The sequence below is a fragment of the Megascapheus bottae genome, chromosome 14 (genome assembly GCF_031878675.1).
Source record: "Megascapheus bottae isolate mThoBot1 chromosome 14, mThoBot2.hap1, whole genome shotgun sequence".
Taxonomy (NCBI): Eukaryota; Metazoa; Chordata; class Mammalia; order Rodentia; family Geomyidae; genus Megascapheus; species Megascapheus bottae.
In genome coordinates, this window is record NC_143522.1 from 1,600,599 (window position 1) to 1,626,674 (window position 26,076).

Sequence of the window (26,076 nt, forward strand, 5' to 3'; positions counted from 1 at the left end):
ATAAAAGAGAATATTTTAATGTTTTAATTTATAATTGGCAATGATCAAATACTTTTTTTTTTTTACGGGTTTACATGGAAGTATTAGAAGCTACTAGTGAACATTTCATGTTTTGAAACCACTTAGTATGAGATACACTTCTTGGTAATGATTCACTGATTATTCCCCCCCTCCCTTCCCCTCCCCTTCCCTCTCTTCTCCTGTCCTTTCCTTCCTGCCAGTCCTGGCTTGAACTCAGGGCCTAAGCACTGTCCTTGGGCTTTCTCAAAGCCAGAGCTCTACCACTTGAGCCACAGCACCACTTCTAACTTTTTCTATGTATGTGGAACTGAGGAATAGAACCCAGGTCTTTGTGCATGCTAGGCAAGCACTCTATCACTGAGCCAAACTCTTGTTCCCTTTTTTTTTGTTTTTTAGTAGTACTGGAGTTTGAACTTAGGGCTTCCATTCTGCTTTTTTTTTTTTTGCTAGTTATTTTGGAGATATCAAAATAAGTCAGCAGCACTGGGATCATGAAATGATTTTTACTAACCTAATGTATTTCATTAATATAGTATGCAAGTCTTTTTATAAAAGTGCTAAAGAAACTAGAGGCACATTCATGAAAGAGTGTGTGCTTGGCATGAATGAGGTCCTGCATTCAGTTCCCAGAACAATTTTTTAAAGCCTTAAAGTAATAGCAAAAATCTGATTAGGCCAGGTGTGGTGGCTCATGCCTGTAATCCTAGCTACTCAGGAGGCTGCAATCTGAAGATCAAGGTTCAAAGCCAGCCTGGGCACAAAAGGACCTGAGAATCTTATCTCCAATTAACCTCTAGAAACAGGAAGTGGGGCTTGGCTCAAAGGTATGGCAGTAGCCTTGAGCTGAAGAGCTCAGGGTCAGTGCCCAGGCCGAGTTCAAGCCCCATGACCCCCACACAAAAAAATTGGTTTTTGCATCCATTTACAACCATGGGTACCAATGAGTATAGAAGCTGGATTTTGCAACTCAGAAACCTACCCTATAAAATACTATCATACAGTATGCCTATTCAAAGAGCCACATACCCCCACCCCATCCTTCCCAGCCTAGGTCTGCCAAGTGTTGAGAACCTTCCAGTACTCCATCTTGCTTCCATGCAGCTTACCGAGAACATTTTTACTTCAGCGTGGATACCAGAATGATAAGCTTGTAGCATTCATTGTTATAAGCTCTATAATTACAGGTATTATTCATAGAGCCTTTAAGACAAAACAGAGTATTACCACAGATAATGTTTTAAAAGTAAATCTAGGTTTTCATTTTATCTAGTAACTTAGTACTAGGCAAAGTTTTTGAATTTTTAGCATTTTGTATGCTAATCATACCAAATACATTGGAAAATTGGAGGCATAATGACTTTCAATTTAGCCACAGTGTGGTATTTAGACAAAATGGGAATTATATGCATGCTAGATACATTTTTACATCATTAAGAGACAATGTTACTTATAGATAACAATTACTTTAGAAGGAAAGCGCTTAACATCATGGAAGAGGTCACTTGAGAAGGAAACCATCCTTCAGTGGGTCATCCTCCTCTACTGTCAGACTTGCAGTTCCTGTGTAATGAGCTTGTCCTGATACTTCCACTACCACAGCTTTAAAGTCACCACACTTTGCTTCCTGAAAAAGCCCACACCAGATAAGATTGTTATTTTTCAGAAAAGCCCAGCAAAATGCCAGATAGAAGCATGGCTCAAATGGTAAAGCACTAGCCATAAAAAAAAAAAAAAAACTAAGAGTATGAGGGGAAATTCTAGGTTTGGGATAGGTATTAAAAATAGAAAAGGAAAGGAAAAGAAAGTAAAAGTAAGTGCATTTGTTTTTAAACTTTTAAACAGCTACATTAGGATAGATTGACATGTTAAAAGGCTCTTATATAGATTTATATGTTAAATTAGATTATTCATTCTGTAGATTTCATTTATCTATGATAGACAATAATTAGCTTTGTTTGTATATTTAAATTCTGCTTTCATTACAAAAATTCTAGTTTTCTGCAACTTCTGACACTTTCACATCTTATTATATAAAAAGAAGTATTACTACGGAATAAAACAGAAAACAAACAAAAAAGTACAACATTTTTGTTCATGTGGTTCTCAAATCTTTTAGACTCAGGCCACTCTCATTTGTAAATAGGCAAAGGTGACACTTACCCAAACAGCCTTCCCTGTGAACACCGAGCCAGTTGCACTGCTCTTGAAGGCTCTGGTCTGGTTTAGTCCCAGAAGACCCTTATGGTACTGCAAGGCAATTCGCGCTGTCACTCCTGAGCCAGTCGGGCTTCTGTCAACCTGTTTCAGAACCAGCAAAGATAGGAACATTCCGTGTGTCTGGGTTCCATGATGCTTAGTGTGTGTCCCCAACAACTGTAGTGTTAATACCTGATCATCTGCAAACACACAGATGTTGGTGGTGGGGTCCTCACTGTACACATCTTTCCCATCTGTTAATATCGTTCCATACAGAAAGGCCAGGTCTTCACTCTCAGGATGGCTAATGTTAAACTGCAGACAACACAGTCATCACATGTAAAATCAATGTGGCCCACACACATCTTTACAAGGAATGAACTTAGGTACTCATCGACATAGCTTTCCAATGTGTACTATATTTGAACTTCTCTGGGGGTAAAGCACTGAATACTTGATCTTACATCACTGCAGGTGAATAAGCATAGCTTTATTGGAAGTTTTGATGCTGAAGAAAATCAAGTAACAGATAGAGGTGAAGTGAAAGCCAGCAATAGAAACAATGACTATAAGAGGCCATGTGGAAGCAAAAGTTAACAGGATTCAGAAGCTACGCATAGAACGAAAGATGATAGGAGTACATAATGAAGTCATCAGTTTCCATGGAAAGCAGCTGACAGACAGACAGAAGCAGGCCTGGTGGAAAATGTAGAAAAGCACATTTGGGCCCCAAAATGGAAGGCTTCCAGGTCTTTTTGGAGTATCCAGTAGTTTTAACTTTTCCTGGATTTCTGCAATATCTGATTGTATACACAAGATTACTAACATTTCCATAAAGTCTTACATTTAGCACCTTTCATTTTTATTGATCTGTACTTAAAACACTTAGGCAAAGATAGCATGTCTGGAAACACTAGTTTTGTTTTTGTTTTTTTTTCTGCCAAAGGACATTATGTGAGGCCGACAGATTTACCAATCTATGCAGACAGTCATGAGCAGCTGATGACAAGCATGTCTGTGTGTACCAAATGACTTTATGGGCTTACATTCTCACTCCTGCTACAGCCGGAGTTCAGCCAGTACCGTATTCCTATTACTGCGAACTTAAATGTGGTGATATTTACTTGGCTTTCTAGATACCCGTCCTTTCTGTTTCTCCATGCATATAACTAGGCACTTGTCACATGGACAGAAGTGTGACTGACCTGAGACTTCACTGCATCTGTCACCGCGCTAGCTGCATCCACAAGGTCCCTTGTCTTTGCCGAACTCACATCAAGTCCTAACTTTTCTGCACTGACAAATGCATAAAATGCCCCACCATACGCGATGTCCACAACCACTTTTCCATGTCCGGGAACATCCACCATGAGATCTAAAAAAGGCGTTTGGAAACAAATTCAGTTTTAGTATTTTAACAAAAAAAAATCACTGAATTTTAACATGTCTGTTTCTAGAGGCAAAAGTAGGGGTGCATAGACCTTTCTTATCATAAAAAGGACTTATGTAAAAGTCTATTTTCAAGTGAATAAACTGGCAAATGACAGCTAGATGCTTCTTTCTATTTTAACTGGATAGTATTTGCATAAGGTATAAAATATCTGAATGCTGTGTGTTCCTCTACCATGCATTAATTTTGTAGGAAACATAATAGAGGCTAAAAAAGGGGAAACCTTGGATACGCATCTGTGAACAAATGGAGGAAAATGACTAAACATGTTTTTAAACACTGAGGATTTTAATCCTATTCACAAATTCGTTATCTTCAGCTATAGTGTCAAAACACACTAGGAAAGATTTTTTTTAGATAAATTATATGCGCTGAGTGCGCTCAAGACGAACACTGTACCACTTTGAGCCACAGTGCCACTTCCTGATTTCTGGTGGTTTATTGGAAATAAGAATCTTACAGACTTTTGTGCCTGGCCAGTTCCCAGGCCCAGAGTTCAAGTCCCATGATGGCCATTTCTGACTGGAGGAGTGGGGCAGCTGGCTCTACTGAAGGCATCACTGAGCCACCCTTTCGAAAATCTTGGATACTTTCTTGGGTGGGCTTGAATTCAGAATACTGAGCCCCCATGAGTTTCTGTTCCCTTCTCTTCAGAATGGACCAGATTTTTCTTTGTTATTTCAGCCCACACATTATTCAAGTACTTGTTTCAAAACAAGATGCGACTATAGCCTATTTGTTGGGTATATTATATACATAAGCCCATTAATTACTGCAGCTGTAAAGATATAGTTAATTATTTCCAGTTATCCACCAATGAAGTGGCAGAGCTTAGAATCAAACTCAGGATCAGGTAATGCAAAGCCTTTTGATTGATGTATGAAACCTATATGTCCATAGAACTCAATCCAAATTCTAAGGATTTCCCTTTTATTCTAATGTAAGTTTATTGCTGAAATTTTAATTTGACTTATTTCTCATGAGATTTATCAGGCAACTTTTATATGCTAATTATGCTAGAACATATAAGAAGCACATGAACGAATAAAAGATTTTTATTTTCTTGGAGTTAGTTGAACAAGAAAAGTATACCATATGCATATCACGAATAAGGTATAGTATTTTAGTTCCAGAAAACTGACTTATGTATTTTTTTTTGCTAGTCCTGGGGCTTGAACTCAGGGACTGAGCATTGTCCTTAGGCTTTCTCAAGGCTAGAGCTCTATCACTTGAGCTACTCAGCACCACTTCCCAGCTTTTTCTACATATGTGGAATCAAGGAATCAAACATGGGTCTATGTGCACACTAGGCAAGCACTCTACCACTTCCAGCCCTCCCAGCCCCAACATATATCTTCTTAAACTACAAAAATCTGAGGGATGAGACAGGCATGCTAATAGGCCTGGGTTCAGATCCCGATTCTGACATGTAATGTGGTTTCAGTGTTAAATAGAACTATTTCCTCCCAGAAGAGTTGTTTTGAGAATTCCATATGATAATGTATGGGGTGTGCCTGGTACAACCTAACTTTAATATTATAGCCAAAAGTTTCAAATTCAACAGGAATAGTGTTGTCAAGAAGATCAGATGCCTACATTTGCCAGTCATCTTGGTCTCCAAATTTTATTTCATTACTCAATAAATAGCTATTGACTACCTGCTGTTCCAGACACTTAGATTAAGCTGAATGAATGCAACAAAGGAATGTGCAAGTCAGCTGGTTGGGTGGAGAACCCCTGGGTTAGATCCTGCTGCCCTCCCCACTTTTCAAACTCTGACCTGGAGAGTTAATTGCACAGGGTCACTGGGGCTGTTGGCTGCAGGGCAGTAAACCTGAATAGCATAGTCTAGGCACAGTATTTTTTAAAAGTAGAGAATACAGGATTGCACTTAATACTCAGAGCAACCATGCCCATTACATACTGTATGTGTTCATTTCTCAGCTGTCACCCAGAAATGCTTTCAGGCTGGGTGTGGTGGCTCATGCCTGTAATCCTAGCTACTCAGGAGGCTGAGATCTGATGATCATGGTTCAAAGCCAGCCCGGGCACTAAAGTCCATGAGCCTCTCATCTCCATAATATTAACCACTAGAAAATGGGAAGTGTTGCTGTGGCTCAAGGGGTAGGGCAGTAGCCTTGAGCTGAAGAGCTCAGAGACAGCACCCAGGCCCAGAGTTCAAGCCCCACAATGACCCCCCTCCCCCACCAAAAAAAGAGGAGAAAAGAAATGCTCAAGATGTCCTTGTCTTTACCCACCCAGGGATATTAAACGATCCATGATCGTGTGCCACGTGTCAATTCCAACAAAATCTAGTGCCTCCATCAGCTGCTGGGGCTGCCTGGGGGGATAAGGGGAAGCCAAACTGTTGAGGATGTGTGTGTGTGTGTGTGTGTTAGTCCTGGGGCTTGATCTTAAGGCCTAGGCACTTCAAGGCTAGCACTCTACCACTTGAGTCACAGCACCACTTCTGGATTTTTCTGTGTATGAGGTACCAAGAAATCCAATCCAGACCTTCATGTACGCTATTACCACCAGGCCACACTCCTGGCTCCTGTCAAGGTTTTTAAGATGCATCTTCAGTGCAAATTCATTCAAGTGTCCATCTGGATGTGATACCATTCTCTCCTCAAGGAGAAAGAAGCATCAGCTTCCTCAGAAATATTCATCAATTTAAGCTACCTGGGTTGGTTAATCTAAGACTGACAAATGCCACCTGGAATCCAAACCAGACTAATCTCTGAAGTCACCCACCTACTGGGAAGATATTTTTTAGAAGGAAAAGGAAGGTAGGTTTATTGTTAGGGGTTTAACAAGCATATTCTGACTCTGCTTGGAAATTTGGTACACTGGCTGCCCTTGGCGTTTAACTTAACCTTAGTGTACTTTGCTTTATTTCACTGTGACATCTCTAGGAATGCCCCACAGGGCAGCAGGAAGCGTAAGGGAAAAGCTGAATTGTTAATCACGCAGTGCTCTTCAAGGCTTCAAGCTGTTGTCTGGAAGAGCAGAATCATTGACTTGCATGCACACAATTTGCAAAGGTTAAGATGCTCACACAAGCTGGCAGTGATTCCAAATTACCTTGTTAACAGTTTGCGAGGGCATGCGAGATGGGTTAGTAGTGCCGACTTGGTACCAGCACCAAGGTCAGCTCAGCGTGAGGAGTCCTGGGTGGCGCCCGCCGCCCTGGGGTGGGGTAGGTTCCTCGGGTTACCTGAAGCCAGCACGAAGGCCGGGACGCTGTGGAAGCGCACCGGGCCGCAGCTGCGGCCCCCCTCACACGCCACGAAGGCGGCCACCAGGCCGCAAGGACAGTGGATGTTGACGCGGGCCTCGCGCGTTCCGGCCGGGGGCGCCGGCACCAGCCCGAAGTCCAGAGCAAAGCGGCCGAGCGCCAGCACCGCGTGGCCGCACATGGAGCTGTAGCCCTCGTTGTTCAGGAATAATACCCCCAGGTGCGCGTCGGGCAGCTCGCTGGGCACCAGGACCGCCCCGTACATGTCCCGGTGGCCCCGGGGCTCGAACATGAGCCTTCGCCTCACGTAGTCCAGGTGCTGGCGCATGTAGCGCCGCTTGGCCAGCAGAGTGGGCCCGACCACCTCCGGACACCCGGCCAGGACGACGCGGAGGGGCTCGCCGCCCGTGTGCATGTCCACCACCGACAGCGCGGGCGTCCCCGGGTCGTGAGGGGGAAGCCGGGGTAGCGCCAGAGCGCTCTTCATGGTGCTCGATCCCAGGCCCGGGGCAGCACCGAAATCCACTGCAAGCTGGTGGGGCCGTGGCGGCTCAGGGGCGGGGCCTCCAAGCCGAGCGGCCGAGCGGGGGCGGGGCCTCCACGCCTAAACAAGAGGCGGGGGCGGGGCCTCCACGCCTGAACAAGGAGCGGGGGCGGGGCCTCCACGATGGGGCGGGGTCTCTGAGCGGATATGCGTCTCCAAGTCGAGACTAGGAAGTGGGGCGGGAGCTTCAGAACCTAAACGAGAAAGTGGGGGCGGAGCTTCAGAACCTAGAGCGCGCGGCAGGGGCGGGACTTCGGTGCAGTTGTCCAGGTTACAGGGAGGCGGAGCCTCAAAGGCCACTGTAGCCCGGATGTCCGGGCGCTACTGTCGGGTCCGTTGGTTCCAGAGCTTCTGGAGCCGAAGCCTAGGAGCCGCCGATGGGTGAGTGGTCGTCGAGGTTGCCGGAAGCGTCTGTGTTAGACCCAGTGGGGGGTTGGGCGCTGTGGTTCCCGGCGGCCGCGGTGGCGCCGCGGCGGCGGAGGCAGCGGCCTCGGGGTGGGGGTGGTGTGGGCGGCAGCCGTGCTGCAGAGCGGCGGCGCGGGCTGGGCGCCGGGCAGGCGGCGCGGACGGTGCCTCCCAAGGCTACCTGGGTGTGCGCGGGCGAGGCGCGGGCGTGCGGAGGTGCCGCGGTCGAGGGAGGACGCCGGCTGGGGGTGTAGCGTATGGTCCAGGCTTTCTAGGGCCCTGCAGCCAGGGAAGAGACCACTGCAAAACCATCGCCCATCGTTCACTGACGGAAATGAAAAAACAAAAGACGCTTGGGTTTTCTTTGGTAGATTGAGTAGCTGCATTTATTGTTAAAAAAAAAAAAAGACGTTGTTTTCAGGCCTTCGGGTTTTGAAAAACTCAGATTTACCTGAAAACGAATTCAGCATCCACCAAGTAGAAAGCCCTTGCAGAAGTTTCTGCCTTTTCAAAAAAAAAATAAGTTCCAGTGTAAAGAAACCTGAGGTATTTATTGAAGTTAGTACGCTTGAGGCATTTTAGATTTTCTGTTTTTCTCTCAGCAGCGTAAAGCAGGGAAAATAAATCGACTCTTGGAATTTGAGGAGCGGGTGGTCTGCAGATGTGAATTCATGAAGAGTCTGAGAGATCCTTATTCATAGTCATAAAATGTAGATTTTTCTAAATTCACATTTAGAGGTTTATTCTGCCTTAGTCGGTAGCTTCTGAGAGGGCAAAGACAGTCTTTACTCATGTTAGCCAGTGAATCAGTGAATGATTACTGTTGAAAAACGTTCCTGGTGACTTCTCTGTGTGGGTGAAGGTCAGGATGATCTTTAGGGTCTCGAGGTGCTTCTTCCACCCCTCCTCTTTTTGTAAAAAAGCACTGTTGTTTTCCCTAGCCCTTCAGATTAAGGAATTGATTCTAAATCAGTGGTTCCCAGAGATGATCAGAGGCCCAGGGATAGCCCTGATTTAGTTTCCACCAGTCCTCAACAGAAGTGACAAATGCTAGGGCCATGCTTTTATAAAGGTGAATTTATTTATTCTAAAGGCCAGACCTCTTCTCTTCTGAAACCACATCCTTTCAGTTTCCAACTTATTACTGAGTTCTGTTAAGAACAAAAGTGATAATAGAGCCGGGCCTGGTGACTCACACCTGTAATCCTAGCTACTCAGGAGGCTGAGATCTGAGGATCATGCTTCAAAGCCAGGACAGGCACTAAAGTCCCTGATTCCCTGATACTCTTTTTTTTTTTGGCCAGTCTTGGGGCTTGAACTCAGAGCCTGAACATTGTCTTTTGGCTTTTTCCCCAAAGCTAGCTCTCTGCCACTTGAACCACAGCACCACTTCTGGCCTTTTGTATAGATGTGGTACTGAGGAATCAAACCCAGGGCTTCCTGCATGCTAGGCAAACACTACCACTAGGCTAAACTCCTGGCCCTAAAGTCCCTGAGTCTCTTATCTCCAGTCAACCACTAGAAAACCAGAGGTGGCCCTGTTGCTCAAGGGGTAGGGTAGGGCAGTAGCCTTGAGCTGAAGAGCTCAGGGGCCTCACTCAGGCCCGTAGTTCAATCCCCCATTATAAGAATACAAACAAAACAAAATAAAATCCTCCATAATAAGAATACAAAAAAAAAAAACAAAAAAAGTGATAATTTGGGCACAATATACCTTTATTGGTGCTCTAACAAGACACACTGGGGTAAGCTTTTTTTTTTTTTTTTTTGTGGATCATGGGACTTGAATTCAGCCTGGGTGCTGTCTCTGAGCTCTTCACCTCAGCTCAAGGCTACCCCTGGGCCCCACTCCCCATTTTCTAGAGTTTAATTGGAGATAAGAGTCTCAAGTCCTTTTGTACCGGGCTGGCTTTGAACCTTGATCCCCAGATCTCAGCCTCCTGAGAGGCTAGGGTCACAGGCATGAGCCACTGTGCCCCTCTTTGGGGTAAGTGTTTAGTTCTGAGTATTTAACCTGCTTGCTGGTTGAGGAAGTTCATGGTAAGGCTGATTATCACTAAATGATCAGCAGGGTTCAAGTTTAATATTGTACAGTGTCACAGTGTAAAACAAGGAATTTTAAACCAATGCATCAAAGCTTTTACATAATCCATAGGTCATTTTAAAATTGAAATGGTTGAGATACTTTTGCAAGAGCTTCAGCAATTATTTTTAATAACAAAAAGATGTTACTTTATTGGTGTTTGTTTTTAAAAAGCTGTCGATATCCAACCAGCATGCCTCGGACTTTATTGTGGGAAGACCCTATTATTTAAAAATGGCTCAACTGAAATCTATGGTGAATGTGGGGTAAGTTTCTTGTTTGTATGTTACTTTCATTTGTTAACTTTATTTGCTTTTGGAATAAGTTCACATATAGACTCCTTTTTCTTAAATATACTCAATTGCTAAGTATTGAGACATTAATAGAATCTTTGTGCTGTAATATTGATAAATATGTTGCATCTGTCTTGAAATTACAGCTTAATATTTTTGAAGTATTTTATAATTTTATAGTTTCAAATGATTTAGCATAGTGACACGTTTATTACGTTAGTATTAATACTCTAGAATATATTCATGTATGCATGCATCTTCACTCAAGTTACTTAATTTTTTTGTGTCAGTATTGGGAGTTAAACTCAGGGCTTCATGCTCTCACTTGGCTTTTTCACTCAAAGCTGATGCTCTGCCCCTTGAATGGTACCCATATACCGCCCCCCTTTATTTTCTATTTATATTTTATTGTCGGGGTAATGTTTAGAGGTGTTACAGTTACATTCGTCAGGTGGTGGGTACATTATTGTTCCAACATTGATACCCCTTCTCATGTTTTTATCCTCCTTTCCTTCTCCCCCCAATTATCTTGTTTTTCCCCTTCCCTTCTCTATTTCAAATAAATAAACATACATACACTATGCCAAGTCTGTCTTTTTGTGTGTGTGTGTGTGTGTGGGTCATGGACTTGAACTCAGCTTGGGCTCTGTCGAGGTCTTCAGCTCAAGGCTACCTTTACCCCTGGGCCATGGGTGTTGTTCCTGAGCTCTTTAGCTCAAGGCTACCGACCTACTCTTGAGCCAAGCCCCACTTCCCGTTTTCTAGAAGTTAATTGGAGATAAGAGTCTTAGGTTCTTTTGCACCCAGGCTGGCTTTGAAGCTTGATCCTCAGATCTCAGCCTCCAGAGTAGCTAGGATTATAGGCGTGAGCCACTGGCATTATGCCCCAGCTCAGGTATATCCCTCTTTTTGCTGGTTAATTGGAGGTAAGAATTTCTTGGATTTGTTTGCTCAGGCTAGCTTCAATCCTTAGCTAGGCTTACAGTCATGATCCTGGTTATATACTTTTTTAATACAATGGTGAATGTTACTAGAGAATACTTTAAAAAGGAATACTCCCCGGGCCAGGAGTTTGGCCTAGTGGTAGAGTGCTTGCCTAGCATGCATGAAGACCTGGGTTCAATTCCTTGGTACCACATACATAGAAAAAAAAAGCTGGAAGTGGTGCTGTGGCTCAAGTGGTAAAGCTCTAGCCTTGAGAAAATCCAAAGACAGTGTTCAGGCCCTGAGTTCAAGGCCTAGGACTGGCAGGGAAAAAAAAAAAGGAATACTCCTTTTAATAGGAATATCTCAGGAGCCTTTTATAAGCAATGTAGATTTTTCTTTTTTCAGAGTACTAGAGTTTGAACTTGGGGTAATGTGCTTGCTAGGCAGGCACTTTGCTAGGCTCCCGGTTCTTTTCTTCTTCAATTATTTTTTGGATAGGCTCTTAGATTTTTTTTCCCCCCAGACCTAGTCACAAACTGTGATTCCTTTATCCCCTGCAGCTGGAATTATCAGTGTGTACCACTGTATATGCTAGCTTGTTTGTTGAACTAGTTGTCTCACTTAATGACATCCCCTCAATCCCACCCCTATTAATACCTTGAGCCAGCATCTTGATCTCCACCCTTTGAGTAGCTGGGATTACCAATGTGCACCACCATATCTGGTTCTCATTTTTTTTTTTTAATTCTAAAAGCTATATATTTAAACTTAAATGTCTTGCAGAATCACATTTGGGGAGAGTTAATATTGTAATATATATCTATAAATATATATGTGTGTATATATATATTATATATATTGTAGGTATGCCCAAGAGGACAGAGGACAAATGCACAGAAGTACTGTCAGCCTTGCACAGGGTCTCCAGAGCTCTATGATTGGCTCTATCTTGGGTTTATGGCCATGTTGCCTCTTGTTTTACATTGGTTCTTCATCGAATGGTACTCGGGGAAAAAGAGGTGAGCATGTACATTTGTGAGTATGACTACATGGAGTGGTATTGGTCTAATTATCATTTATTATTCATTTTCATACAGGGCCTTGCCTGTACTAAGTATACACTCTTCTACCAATAGAATGCTCTTAAATCATAAAGAATGTAGAAAAATTGTGCCTGGGGAAATATAAAAATCATTTTAATGAAAGAACTTTTAGGCAGGAAAAAGGTACATAAGTAACAACATGCATGTGTACAGCTGTAGTGTGAATTGGACAGAGTGAGTTCTCCCTAAGCTTTTTGCTCAGGGCTGGTATTCTACCACTTTGAGCTACAGTTCCATTTCTTGATTTTAGGCACTTAGTTGGAGATAAGAGTCTCACAAATATTTCTTCCCAGGCTGGCTTTGAACCTCGGTTCTCAGATCTTAGCCACTTGAGTAGGTGAGATTACAGTAGGTACACACCCCCAGCACCCTGCCTGCTTAGTTGTAAAGGTTTTGATTAGGATGCTACTAGGATTGGGAGTCCATTGCCAACTTTATTTCAGCTGTACTGCTTTTCTTTTAGTTCCTCAAACCTCTCAGGATTTTTCCTTATACCAAGATAGTTAAAAAATGATTTACAGAGAGATAACTTTGAGACTTTTTTTTTTTTTTTTTTTTTTTTGCCAGTCCTGGCTTGAGCTCAGGGTTTGAGCACTGTCCTTGGATTTTTCTCAAGGCTAGAGCTCCAGCACTTGAGCCTCAGCACCACTTCTGGCTTTTTCTAAGTATGTGGTACCAAGGAATTGAACCCGGGTCTTCAGTGCTAGGCAAGCACTCTACCACAAGGCCAAACTCCCGGCTCAACTTTGAGACATTTTTAATAAGAATTGGGCAGTATAATGAAGATAAAAGCAACTCTGTAATTTCTGTTTCTGTTACATTTTGAAATAATCCTGGGATGATTTTCTGAGATTAGCATTTATTCCTTTTTAGAGAGTAAGCTTTCACTTTTCTGAGCTACTTAGGAAACTCTTTAGTTTTAGTTTTAGTTTTTTTCAGTTAAAATGCTTCTTGAAATAGACAGGTTTTGCACAGCCTTTTGAATGTTGACTTTCTCCTTGTGGGGCGTCCCTTCCCCGTGCCGCCCCAGCTCCAGTGCGCTTCTGCAGCACATCACTGCGCTATTTGAGTGTGGCATGGCGGCCATCATCACTTTGCTGGTGAGCGATCCAGTCGGTGTTCTTCATATCCGTTCCTGTCGAGTCCTGATGCTTTCTGACTGGTACACAATGCTTTACAACCCTAGTCCTGACTACGTTACCACGGTGCACTGCACTCATGAAGCTGTCTACCCGCTGTAAGTATTCAGACTTAAGCTCATTAAAAACTATTCCTCATTCACTTAAACAGATAGAGCATTGTCAGGTATCTTTTAGGCAGTGGGGAAGATGCACAGACACTATTTTCTTCTCTTAAGGCATGTATATTCTAGTAAGAAAATGGAAATATATTTTGACCTAACAGAAGGGAAAATATCTTTGTGTTGATATGGAACAAATATAAAAATATAATAAGCTTTGTCATTGTTTTTTTTCTTCCAGTCCTGGGGCTTGAACTCTGGGCCTGAGCACTGTCCTTGGGCTTTCTTAAGGCTAGAGCTCTACCACTTTGAGCCATGGCACTACTTCTGGCTTTTTCTATGTATGTGATACCAAGGAATCGAACCTGCATCTTTGTGTATGTTAGGCAAACTCCTGGCCCCAGCTTTGTGGACTTTCTTTAAAGAGAAAGAAGGAGACCTCTTGTTGATATGCAGCAGAAAGAGAGTATGGACTTGAGAGGCAAAACCAGCTTGGGTCAAATTCTGGATCTGCCCACTGCTATGTTAACAGGAGTAGATTAGCAGTGTCTTGTGATCTCAGTTTTTCCTTTGGCAAAATGGGAATATCTTAAAAATGCTGGGCAGATGAAGTGAGTCCACACATCAGAGAGATTCCTGTAGCAGGATTACTGTTAGAATAATTGGGCCAACATTTTATTTCTCTCCTGTTTTTCCACATATAACTTTCACTAGAATGTTTAAAAAAAAAGAAAAATCACAAGGTTCTGTATAGTACCCTGTTTAAAACATGTGTTCTAAAAATTCTATAAGATTGTTAGTATTCCCTTTTATGAGGTTTGTTTTTTGGCAGATGTGTTTCCAGTCTCTCAGAAAAGGAGCCACTGCACACTTGCCAACAGTGCAAGTCTGCCCAACACTTCTTCAGTCTGAGTGCTCATTGACTAGACTTCATATACTTTTAAAATGTGAAGGACCTGAAAATTCATAAATATACCTTGATGTTACAAATGCTTTATTTTATGCCACAGGTACACCATCGTGTTTGTTTATTACGCATTCTGCTTGGTGTTAATGATGCTGCTCCGACCTCTCCTGGTGAAGAAGATTGCATGCGGCTTAGGGAAGTCTGACAGATTTAAAAGCATTTATGCTGCCCTCTATTTCTTCCCAATTTTAACTGTGCTGCAGGCAGTTGGCGGAGGCCTTTTATGTGAGTATATAGTTACTGCTTTATATTTATACTATATATTATTATACAAGGGAGCTTATAGTCATTTGGAATGTATTATTATGTATAATAAGCATTATTTTTCTCTGAACTCAATTTTGCAGGTTTTTCTTAAAAAGTAGTCTTTCATCCTTGAAAAGAGGCCTTAGTACAATTTTTTACTAAATATTATAGTAAACCTTAAAAAACCAGAATGGAATAGAAATTCTCAAAAAATTGGTTATATTTGAAGCCCATAGCCAAATTGGACTATAATATTGTTATTATCTTTAAGTAATTGTATAAAGAGGTTTCAGTTCAACATGCCAATTTATAAATATGATACATCTTGTCACCCCTCAAACGAAGTTTTTTTTGTTGTTGTTTTGTTTTTGCCAGTCTTGGGGCTTGAACCCAGGGCCAGGGGCCTGAGCAGTGTCCTTAAGCTTTCTCAAGGCTAGCACTCTACCAATTGAGCCACAGCACCACTTTTGGCTTTTTCTATGTATATGGTACCGAGGAATTGAACCTGGGTCTTTGTGCATGCTAAGTGAGCACTCTACCACTAGGCCAAATTCCTGGCCCCCAATTTGTATGTTTCTATGTGCCATAAATATACATTGTAAGAAAATAGTGTTTTGTAGGGAAAAATTGCTTACAATAGTATTTATTATATTGGAAGTAAAAATTTCCAGCATTTTGATAGTAAGACTAGTGAAAGATTTATCATTCCTTTAAGGTTTATTGATCAATTAACTTTTTTAAGTTATTAAAGCTGAAATAGACTTAAACATAACCTTTCTCAACCAAGGCTCCCCTCTGAGACCACAAAACACATACAGTTACTTTTATTTTCTCAATACTTGCAGTTTGATGTGTAACTAGTACCATTCTAGCTACATGGAGGAGGCACTAATTCCTTTCATTCAGTGAAACCCTTTGCAGGTATTTGCAATTTTCAGTAATTGAGAAAAAGGCATCAGAAAATGTATTTATTGATATGTAAAAGTTATAAAATTCAAATTTTACTGTTTTTACATTTTTGTTGGAATAAGACATGCCCATTGGTCTCTACCTTTTCTCCTCTTTCTTTCTCTCTTTTCCTCCTCCTCCTCCTCCTCCTCCTCCTCCTCCTCCTCCTCCTCCTCCTCCTCTTCTTCTTCTGCCCTCTGCCCTCTGCCTTCTTCCTTCTGCCTTCTTCTTTTGGTTAGTTGTGGAACTTGAATGCTGGATCTGGGCACCATCCCTGAGCTCTTCAGCTCAAAGCTACTGCTCTGCCACTTGAGCCACAGCACCACTTCTGGTTTTCTGGTGGTTAATTGAAGATAAGAGGCTCATGGACTTTCTTGCCCAAGCTGGCTTTGACCTTCGAACCTCAGATCTCAGTCTCCTAAGTAGCTAGGATTACAGGTGTGAGCCTGACGGTCTATACCTTTTCTGTAGTCACCTTCCTACCACTGTTGCATACATAACTGGACAACTAAGACAGATTGCATGGCCTGCAGGGCCAATAGCATTTACTATCTGACCTTTCCCAGAAAACATTGAGTGACGTCATGCCTTCACATATTAGGGCTCAAGTGTCACAGAAACGGTTGGGAAAGGAGTTTTTTGACCATAGGAAAAATTATATTCTGAATTTGTTTGATACTTTATTTACGAAGTATGTTGAAGTTCCAATGTAATATGAATATTTGTCTTTCAGATTATGCCTTCCCATATATTATATTAGTGTTATCTTTGGTTACTCTGGCTGTATACATGTCAGCTTCTGAAATAGAGGTAGGACATTTTTCTTTGTTACTTTTTTTTTGACATAGTCACCATAATAGTGCATAGGATAGTATAAAGTAAAATTGGTACTTTTAGTAATCCGTGGCTAATGGATCTATTTACTAGCTTATAACTCCTTAGTAAATGTATGGAAAATTCTGTGTACTCTACAGTATTTCCTTTAGAAATTAAATAGTGAACTAGTATGGGGAAGAAATACCATCTCGTGTAATTTACCCACAGAGCAAGCAGAATATTTGAAATGTTGAGAGAAGCATTAAATTATAGAATTTGCAATGGAATTCTACATAGCCAACAGACAAGATAAAATAATGGAATTTGTGGGGAAATGGATGAAACTAGAGCAAATCATGTTGAGTGAGATAAGACCAAAGGAACAAAAGGTGCATGGTATCCTTAATATGTGGATATTAGATCCAAACAGTACAAGAGCAATGACTCAATATTTGGGTACCCAAGGTTATGGACATGGTCTTGGAGATATAAACGTAACTACATAGACATAAAAATTTATAATGGGCTATATACTCTACAGACATAGATTAATATGTATCTATGACATACAAAGACTCAGCTCAGTTTTAATTACGTTCTAGAATCTATGTGCCAGTGATTGTATATAGATTCCCTTTTTGAATAATTGTTCGTTAAACATGACCTTTGAAATATGATGTAAAAATCAATGTTAATAAAATCTTTAAAAAAGTTTAAAAAATTGTAGAATTCGTTTCAAACTTTATCTTGCCATTTGCAGTATGTAGTAATTCGTAAAAATATAAATGGCATTAAAATATAAATGGCATAGAATGTATTTTTGTCTTGTAATGGGTTTATTGTCTTGATTATGGATGAGTTTCTTTTATCCTTTAATATACATGATATTTTGATATTTAGAGATCACATTAGTAATAACCACTTTAGTTCTGATTCTGATCTTTCCTGAAGAGAAGCATGTCTTTTAGTATTTCAGTTGAAAGGAGTCCTGTTTTGTTGTTGTTCTCATTATTTAAAGAATACTTCATTAATGTCTGTAATAAGGCCCATGTATTTATTAATACAGTGCATTACCTCTGTACAACTGGGAAAAAATAGTTTTAACATTTCTAGATCTTTACAGCTATTAGTTTCTGTGTAATGCCAACTCAACCCAGTAAACTGGGTTTTTCAGTTGTCTAAACAAAATTGCAAGGAGCATACTCCATTAAAAAATTCCTAGAAAAATCTCTTTGTATACATATATGCATACATATATAGAGATTGTATTATATATATATATATATATATATATGTACTTATACATTAGCTTGAAGTCTACTGGGTTCTCTGCCTTTGCAAATCTCTCCTACATAAAATGTACTTAAAGTTCAATTAACTCCACACACATGAATCAGAAATAGGTACCTGCATCAGGGAAAGACAGCATTAGGTGAGTTGGTAGATCATATGTATGAAGAGAAAGTAGTTGACCAACCCATTACAAATTACATATTATATGTTAGCACATATAGAGGTTACTTACATTAATTTTGTCCTTCTAGTTTCTGCATATTATAGCGCATTGTTAAAGAGTAAAAGAGGATCAGGGTATTTACATGTCACTTTTGCTCCCTCCCAATTATTCAGTCAGATACTCTGAGAATGCTACAGGGCGAGGAAGTTTGGTTTATATACCTCCCACTACCTACTCAGAGCTACCATGGGGCAGGGTGGGAAGAAAGCACACAATACAGAATTCCTCTTGTACTTGATATTTTTTGAAAGAATCCTTGGTGTTTCTGGGAACAAACAGTAAACTGTACTGGCTAGCCTGGGTGATTCTTAGGTCCTCAGTTATTCTGTGATTCTAAAGTTACGACTACGTGTGAAAACAGCCTAATGATATATGTATTTATCTTTTCTTTATAGAACTGCTATGATCTTCTGGTTAGAAAGAAAAGACTTATTGTTCTCTTTAGTCACTGGTTACTTCATGCCTATGGGATAATCTCCATTTCCAGAGTGGATAAACTTGAACAGGACCTACCCCTTCTGGCTTTGGTACCTACACCAGCTCTTTTTTACTTGTTCACTGCCAAATTTACTGAACCTTCACGGATTCTCTCAGAAGGAGCCAATGGACACTGAATTATGGAACATGCCAAAAAAAACTAATAAGTATTCTTAACAATTAGTTCAAGATTTTTAAAATTTTGTTACCACTGTTCTGTCATATTTGGGAACAACAGTATCACCAAACCTTAATTTTGTGGGTTTTTTTTTGTTTTTTTGTTTTTTTTTGCTTAGAAAGCCTTATGGTTGGACTTGGAAATATAAAAATACCACGAGACTCTTATCACACAGAATACTATTGTCTATTACACTGAAGACCTAATAAAGTCTCAGTTCTTTGTTAGACTGCTCCCATGTTTATGGAACCTAGCAATGGATTATTCTTTCTCTTCTTTTTTTAGAACTCTGGGTTTAATTCCTAGTACTTCCAGAAAAACAAAACAAAATCTGCAGTCTCACCTCCTAGGGAGGCAGAGGCAGAAATATTCCAGGTTTGAGGCCAGTGCAGGCAAAGGTAGTGGTGAGCCTGTCAAAACAAAATAAAAGAAGGAGCTCAAGTGATAAAGTGCTTACCTACCATATGCAAGGCCTTCATTCAATGTCCAGCACTGCAAGGAAAATTTAAAAAAGAAAAAAACTTTTAACACAATTATATTCTGAAGTCCTTAGCAGTGACATAATTGTGCATGCCTATTGTATTAATATTTTACCTGTACTGAGGTACAGAGACGAAGATAATTGTTTGGTCTAATAGCAGACATGGAAATAAAGTATGTTGTTTTTATTTATTTTTGCCAATACAGTATTTTGGTAATACAGAAATAGACCATAATTTATATAACATTGTTTATTTATAAACTGTGTAGTAAAGACATTCATATTATTGTTCCTGTAAAGAAAACAATAAAAAATTTAAGTACAAAACCTCAGATGTCAGAGATACTAATTATGCAAATAACTTAAAATGTCAAACTTAAAACTTAAAATTAGTGTCTCTTGTGAAGTGAATAAATATGTGCATTCACATAAACCCTTTTTCCTATGTCTCATTTTTTAAAACAAGTCTATTTGCCATACATTAAGACACGTTTTTTTCATACTGCGATATTTCTGAATGAAGATGCACCTTATGATTCACTGAGTGCTTCTAGATTTAATGTAGTCAGCCTTGATGAGTTTTCCTGTAGTTGCTTTTTGATGACATTTATGCTTTCAGTCTAGAGATTCATGGAAACTAATAGAATGTCTCCCACTTAGCCTCATAATCTGGCCACACCTATTTGTATTGTTTAGATGATTATTCTCTGGTTCTGCCACTTGGGAAAATTACTCTGTAATCCTTGAAGGCAGAAGTCTATTGACAGTTGGAAAATGTGGAAGTAGATATGCTCACCTTTACATTAGTTTTGTCTGTGCTTGTTGAATTTAAAACAATTGTATCCTTGGTTTTGTTAGTTATTCTTAATTCATTTCCTGCTGCATTTAGAGGGTGGAATCTTTTTACTTTTGATATGTAGGGATTTCTTCTTTACTGTAGGAATAAAAATAAACTATATTTTTGTTTGTTCAACTAGGAATCTGCTACTTTATCCACGCTCTAACATAGAAAAATCAATTATGAAACTCAAATGAAAGCACAAAAGACACTGAGTAGCCAGAGAAATTTTGAGCAAAAAAACAGCAATGTTGGAGGTACCATAATACCAGACTTCAAATTATATTACAGAACCATAGTTACAAAAACAGGTTGGTACTGGCAACAAAAACAGACACTAAGACCAATGGCACAGAAGACACAGAAATAGGTCTACACAGCCTCTTCAACAAATGGTGTTAGGGAAACTTGATAGCCACATGCAGATGATTGGCCTTACGCCTCTCTCTCTATCAGTATCAGTGCAAAGTGAATCAAGGATTTTAAACAGAGGGTCTAAAACTTGGTTTTGATTTAGGCCTTTGTAGTAACTTAGACTTCTCACTGCAAATGGAAATCATTTTGCTAATTAGATAAAAAAACAAACCTTTTTTTTTTTGGTTGGGCTTGGAGCTTGAACTGTGTGTGAGCCTATCCAGAGTTCAACACCTAGGCTTTGACCCTGAGCTCTTCAGCTCAAGGCTGGCTCTCTACCACTTGTGCCACAGTGCCGCTTCCACTTTTTTTCTGGCAGTTAACAGATGATAAGAGTCTCAGGTCCTTTAGTGCCCAGGCTGGCTTTGAACTTATGCTCCTTAGATCTCAGCCTTCTGAGTAGCTAGGATTACAGGCATGAGTCACCATGCCCAGCCTCAAAATAATTTAAAAGCGAAAATACTTCGAGTAATGATTTGTTGATAAATCTAACAAGTCGAGTAATGATTTGTTGATAAATCTAACAAGTACATTGTTATATACTTTCTAAAGCCATGGTTTGTGAATGCTGCACATTGAGCGATTTGCAAGGTTTAAATTCAAAACCAAATGTCTGGGTCCATTCCCTGACATTCATGTTGAATGCATTTGGAATGTAGTCTGAACCTAAGAGTTTTTTTCAAACCTCCACATGGTTCTAATATTTAAGAGTCTATGACCTAGACTCTTCATTTAGTTTTTCCAAGAGACTTTGACAATTACTGATACAAATGATTTTCCTTGCTGAAATTATAAAATTTTAAGTAGTTTTCTTTTCCAGAATTAAATACACAAAATATAACCAGGTGCCAGTAGCTCATGCCTATACTCCTAGCTACTCAGGAGGATGAGATCTCAGGATTTAAGTTTGAAGCCAGCCAGTGCAGGAAAGCTAAGGGACAGAGTCCAGGCTCTGAGTTCAAGCCTCAGTACTGGTACCAAAAAAGCTCCAGATGTTCATAGATGTATCAAGAAGATTTCAATCAGAAACAAAAATATAACTGACAACTGTGCGAGTGGAATTTTTAAACCTTTAAAAGTAGCTGGGTGCAGTGGCTCATGCCTGTAATTCTAGCTACTCAGAAGGCTGTGATCTGAGGATCAAGGTTCAAAGCCAGCCCAGGCACAAAAGGACCTGAGACTCATCTCCAATTAACCTCTAGAAAATGGGAAATGGGGCTAGACTCAAGAGTAGGGCAGTAGCCTTGAGCTGAAGAGCTCAGGGACAACACTCAGGCCCAGGGGTAGGGTGGTAGCTGTGAGCTGAGTTCAAGCCCCATGACCGACTCCCCCTCCCCCCCAAAAAATATTGTAGATGGGGCTGGGAGTTAGGCCTAGTGGTAGAGTTCTTGCCTAGCATGCACAAAGACCAGACTTCGATTCCTTGGTACCACATACATAGCAAAAGCTGGAAGTGATAGAGCTCTAGCCTTGAGAAAGCCCCAAGACAGTGCCCAGGCCCTGAGTTCAAGCCCCAGGACTAGACGAAACAATAAATACTATAAATATTATAGGGGGCCAGAAGCATGGCCTAGTGATAGAGTTCTTGCCTAGCATGCATAAAGCACTGGGTTCGATTCCTTGGTACCATATACCCAGAAAAAAAAAGAAAAGCTGAAAAGCTGGAAGTGGTGCTGTGGCTCAAGTGGCTCAAGTGGCTCAAGCTCTACCCTTGAGAAAGTCCAAGGACAATGCCTAGGCCCTGAGTTCAAGCTCTAGGACTCACAAAAAAAAAAATTACAGGGTTGGGTACCAGTGGCTTGTGCCTGTAGTAGGAGACTGGAGGATTACAGGTCAAAACAAGTACAGACAGAGTAAATAAACTCAGGTAAAAGAAAGAATTGGCAAATAATTTTATGGTGTTCAACCCATAAATGAGTATCAATGTCCATTTGAATGTGACATTATTAGAGATTATTTTTTTTCTTTTGATGTCTCCAGCTACTCACTTTTTAAACAGTGAGTGCGGACCGGGAGTTTGGCCTACTGGTAGAGTGCTTGCCTAGCATGCACGAAGACCCGGGTTCAATTCCTCGGTACCACATACACAGAAAAAAAAACGGAAATGGTGCTGAGGCTCAAGTGGTAGAGATCTAGCCTTGAGAAAGTACAAGGACAGTGCTCAGACCCTGAGCTCAAGTCCAGGACTGGCAAAAACAAAACAAAACAAAACAAAACCAAAAACAGTGAGTGCTAGCTTATCAAAGATATTAAGGTATTGCTTACCAATTTTCATTGGTGGTTCCTCATAGGTGGTAAGACGCAGATTTTCAATGTTCCCTTGTAGCCACCTATTCATGTGTTCAATGTTTTCATCCCGCTGCTGCAGTTTGTTTATTAAAGTTGTTAGTCCTTGCAAGATATCTTCACTATTGCGCACCAAGTCCTTAAAGAAAAGGCATTTGGGGTGGAAGTATGAGTGTATCAGTTGCCAAAAGTATGCCTTCTGAATAATATTTTTAAACAAATATATTTGCAAAGGAAACGTGAAGTGTGTGTATACACAGCCAGTTTGCAAAGTTCTATAAAAGAGCCCAGAAAAATGGATTATTAAACTAATTGAAGGGAAGATGGAAGGGAATTCTCATTGACCTAGCCTTTTCATGTCTATGTGTGTGCTTGAAGTCAGGGCCTGGGCACTGTTCCTGAGCTTTTTTTTTTTGGTTAGCTGTGAGGCTTGGACTCAGAGCCAGGGCGCTGTCCCTGAGCCACAGAGCCACTTCCAGTTTTTGAGTGGTTAATTGGAAGTAAGGGTCTCATAGCGACTTTACTGACCAGGCTGGCTTCCAACCACTATCCTCAGATCTCATTTTCCTGAGTAGCTAGGATTTCAGGTGTGAGCCATCAGGGCCCAGCTTTTTATTATTATTGTTTTCTTTATCAAAGCTAGCAGTCTGCCGCTGGAACCATAGTTCCAGTTCCAGTTCTAGCTAATTTCAGTCTCATGGAATTCTCTGCTTGGGTTGGCCTTGAACTGAGATCTTCACCTCTCAGGCATCTGAGTAGTCATAGGATTATAGGCATAAGCCACCACCACCCAACTCTGACTTTGACTTTTTAACAGTATACAGTAATAGTGGGGGTGGGGTTGTAGAAAAAAACAGATCACCCTCAAAACCGTACGAGGGATCTAAAGTTTAAGATAAGCGACATTGGAACCAAATGAGATCTGACTTTTAAATTCTTAAGCTTATGGTACTGGCACAAGAGCAGGCCTGAAGACCAATAGAACTGAGGACCCAGATACTAACGCACAGACCTATGGCCACCTAATCTTTGATAAGGGAGCCAAAAAAAAAAAAATAGAATGGAAGAAAGACAGCCTCTTCAACAAGTAGTGCTGGCAGAACTGGTTAAGTACCTATAGAAAACTAAAGTTGGATCCTTCTTTGTCACCCTGCACCAGGATTAACTCCAAATGGATCAAAGAGCTCAAGGTAAAACAGATACACTGAAAGGAGGAATAGGAGATACACTAGGAGATAGGTCTCCTTGGCATAGGTTGAAACTTTCTTAATAAGGACCCAGAAACACAACAAATCAGAGAAAGTCTGTATATGTGGGACTGCATTAAACTGCAAAGCTTCTGTATGGCATAGGACATAGCTATCAAACTAACCGGAAAGCCTACAAAATGGGAGAAGATCTTCACGAAGCATACAACAGACAAAGGCCTCATATCTAAAATATATCAACAGCTCAAAAAATTGAATCCAAAACTAATCTCCCAAGAAAAAACCATCCCATTAAAAGATGGGCCAAAGACCTAAAGAGAGTCGTCTCTGAAGAAGAAATAAGAATGGCCTATAGACACATGAAGAAATGCTCAACATCTCTGGCCATAAAAGAAATGCAAATCAAAACAACTCTGAGATTCCACCTCACTCCAGTTAGAATGGCCAGGATCAAGAAATCTAATAACAATATGATGGCAGGGATGTGGCCAGGAGGGATCACTACTACACTGTTGGTGGGAGTGTAAACTCATTCAACCACTATGGAAAGCAGTATGGCAGTTCCTCAAAAGACTAAACATAGAGCTCCCCTATGACCCAGCAATTCCACTACTTGGCATTTATCCAATCATCCAGAAACAAGGACATACTAAATCCACTAGCACAACTATGTTCATTGCAGCTCTATTTACTATAGCAAAGATATGGAACCAACCCAGATGCCCCTCATTGATGAGTGGATCAACAAGATGTGGTATTTATACACAGTGGAATCCTATGCTGCTGTCGGAAAGAATGAAATTGTCTCATTTGTAATGAAATGGAAATACTTAGAAAAAAATCATATTAAGTGAAGTAATCCAGACTCAAAGGAACATAGGCTCACTGATTTCCCTCATTTGTCATAATCAGTAGAAACCTTGGGCTCTCCTAGCAGAGATTTACAATAGAGCAAAACCTAGATGCATAAGGCCATATAGGATGAGGCTAAATGAAAGGACCTCCAGGATATAGAAACAAAAGCCATATGATGAATGATTATGTACTATGTTATCTCTCATCTCTTTTTCTGTTCCTTGGTTATCTCATATTGTTGCAGTATTTTATCTTGTTATCTGATCTATTGTATATATGCTTATTTGGTTATTTGAAATGGGATAGGGAAGGGGGAAAAACAAGATGAGGGGCAGGGGTGGGGATTGGAAAATGGGGACCAAGACATGAGAAAGGGTATCAATGTTTGTGAAGTAATGCACCTTCTATCTGGTGAATATAATGTAATCCTTCTATTAATTACAATAAAAATATATGAAAAATTAAAAAAATAATTCTTAAGCTTATTGTTTGGGTCTTAGAAATGTTACTTAGACCCAGCTTCAGCAGCTTCATTTTCAGAAGGAATTCTGAAGATGTCTTAAGGGCTAAAAAAAAAAAAGATTATATGAAAACTAAGTACTTAAAATTTTTAATACTTGGGCAGAGCCTAGCTTGAAATCCTCGGCTTACCTGACTATACTGAGGAGCAGTAGAGATGATGCATGGCTGGTAAAACATGATGAATTTAGGACTGACTGCTTTGTCCTAAATAATATGTGTTTAAGTTTGCAAGGAAAGAGAGAAAAAAGAAAAAGAAGGGAACAGGAGACAGGAACACACATACATACACACACATGCACACACACTCTAAAATTAGAAGTATAAGATAGTTTCCTAAAGAATTAAGATTTCATTGGCACGATGAATAAATATATTTTGAAATATGACAGTCATGGAAGTCCTATCAACCTTCTCCAGCCCTGGATTCCTGTCCAAGTATGTACACACACAACACACAAATGCACACACACACACACACACACACACACATACACACACACTCACCTTAACTGTGGCCTGAAATTCTGCCCACAAATCCGTGTATCTTGCTAAAATAAAGATTTTAAACATAATAGTTACTGAAACAATTTAATTTGTATTTTTGGTCAGTTGTGGGGCTTAAACTTTGGGCCTGGGCTCTGTCCCTGAGCTCTTCAGCTCAAGGCTAGTGCTCTACCACTTCAGCCACAGTGCCACTTCTGGTCTTCTGGTGATTAATTGGAGACAAGAGTGCTATCAACTTTCACACCCCAGCTGGCTTTGAACTGTGATCCTCAGCTCTCAGCTTCCTGAGTAGTTAAGATTCAGGTGTGAGCCACTGGCAC

At 40.6% G+C, this 26,076-nt stretch overlaps 3 protein-coding genes across 5 annotated transcripts in view; 1 reads left to right on the forward strand and 2 right to left on the reverse strand.

Annotated features, from left to right (window-relative positions):
* Positions 1-170: 170 nt before the first annotated feature.
* On the reverse strand, positions 171-7,441 carry L3hypdh (trans-L-3-hydroxyproline dehydratase). Of its 2 annotated transcripts, none has more exons than XM_090344206.1 (5): positions 6,885-7,441; positions 3,423-3,592; positions 2,410-2,532; positions 2,182-2,319; positions 171-1,645 (listed from the first exon to the last, which is right to left on the reverse strand). In XM_090344206.1, exons 1-5 carry the CDS (start codon positions 7,390-7,392, stop codon positions 1,520-1,522), a joined length of 1,065 nt encoding a protein of 354 aa, XP_090200332.1. In that variant the 5' UTR covers positions 7,393-7,441; the 3' UTR covers positions 171-1,519. The 2 variants fall into 2 exon arrangements, with proteins under 2 accessions (XP_090200332.1, XP_090200333.1); XM_090344207.1 differs by lacking the exon at positions 6,885-7,441 and adding an exon at positions 6,752-6,827.
* A 298-nt stretch (positions 7,442-7,739) lies between these two features.
* Jkamp (JNK1/MAPK8 associated membrane protein) lies at positions 7,740-19,562 on the forward strand. Its single transcript, XM_090344212.1, has 7 exons — positions 7,740-7,830; positions 10,112-10,203; positions 12,022-12,176; positions 13,291-13,497; positions 14,511-14,692; positions 16,395-16,471; positions 18,389-19,562. The coding sequence occupies exons 1-7, from the start codon at positions 7,827-7,829 to the stop codon at positions 18,605-18,607; spliced, it is 936 nt and encodes a 311-aa protein (XP_090200338.1). The 5' UTR covers positions 7,740-7,826; the 3' UTR covers positions 18,608-19,562.
* Positions 19,347-26,076, reverse strand: part of Ccdc175 (coiled-coil domain containing 175) — a 59,662-nt gene continuing 52,932 nt past the window's right edge. Inside the window, exons 18-21 of one of the 2 annotated variants that reach the window (XR_016537549.1) lie at positions 25,757-25,800; positions 22,647-22,806; positions 19,926-20,063; positions 19,347-19,421 (exon numbers count right to left, since the gene is read on the reverse strand). Coding sequence is in view for 1 of the 2 variants with exons in the window: in XM_090344208.1 (XP_090200334.1) it covers positions 19,999-20,063; positions 22,647-22,806; positions 25,757-25,800 (269 nt within the window). In the remaining variant the exon portion in view is untranslated. Of the gene's footprint in view, positions 19,422-19,545; positions 20,064-22,646; positions 22,807-25,756; positions 25,801-26,076 lie in introns of those variants that run through there. The other variant, XM_090344208.1, reaches the window with a different exon arrangement.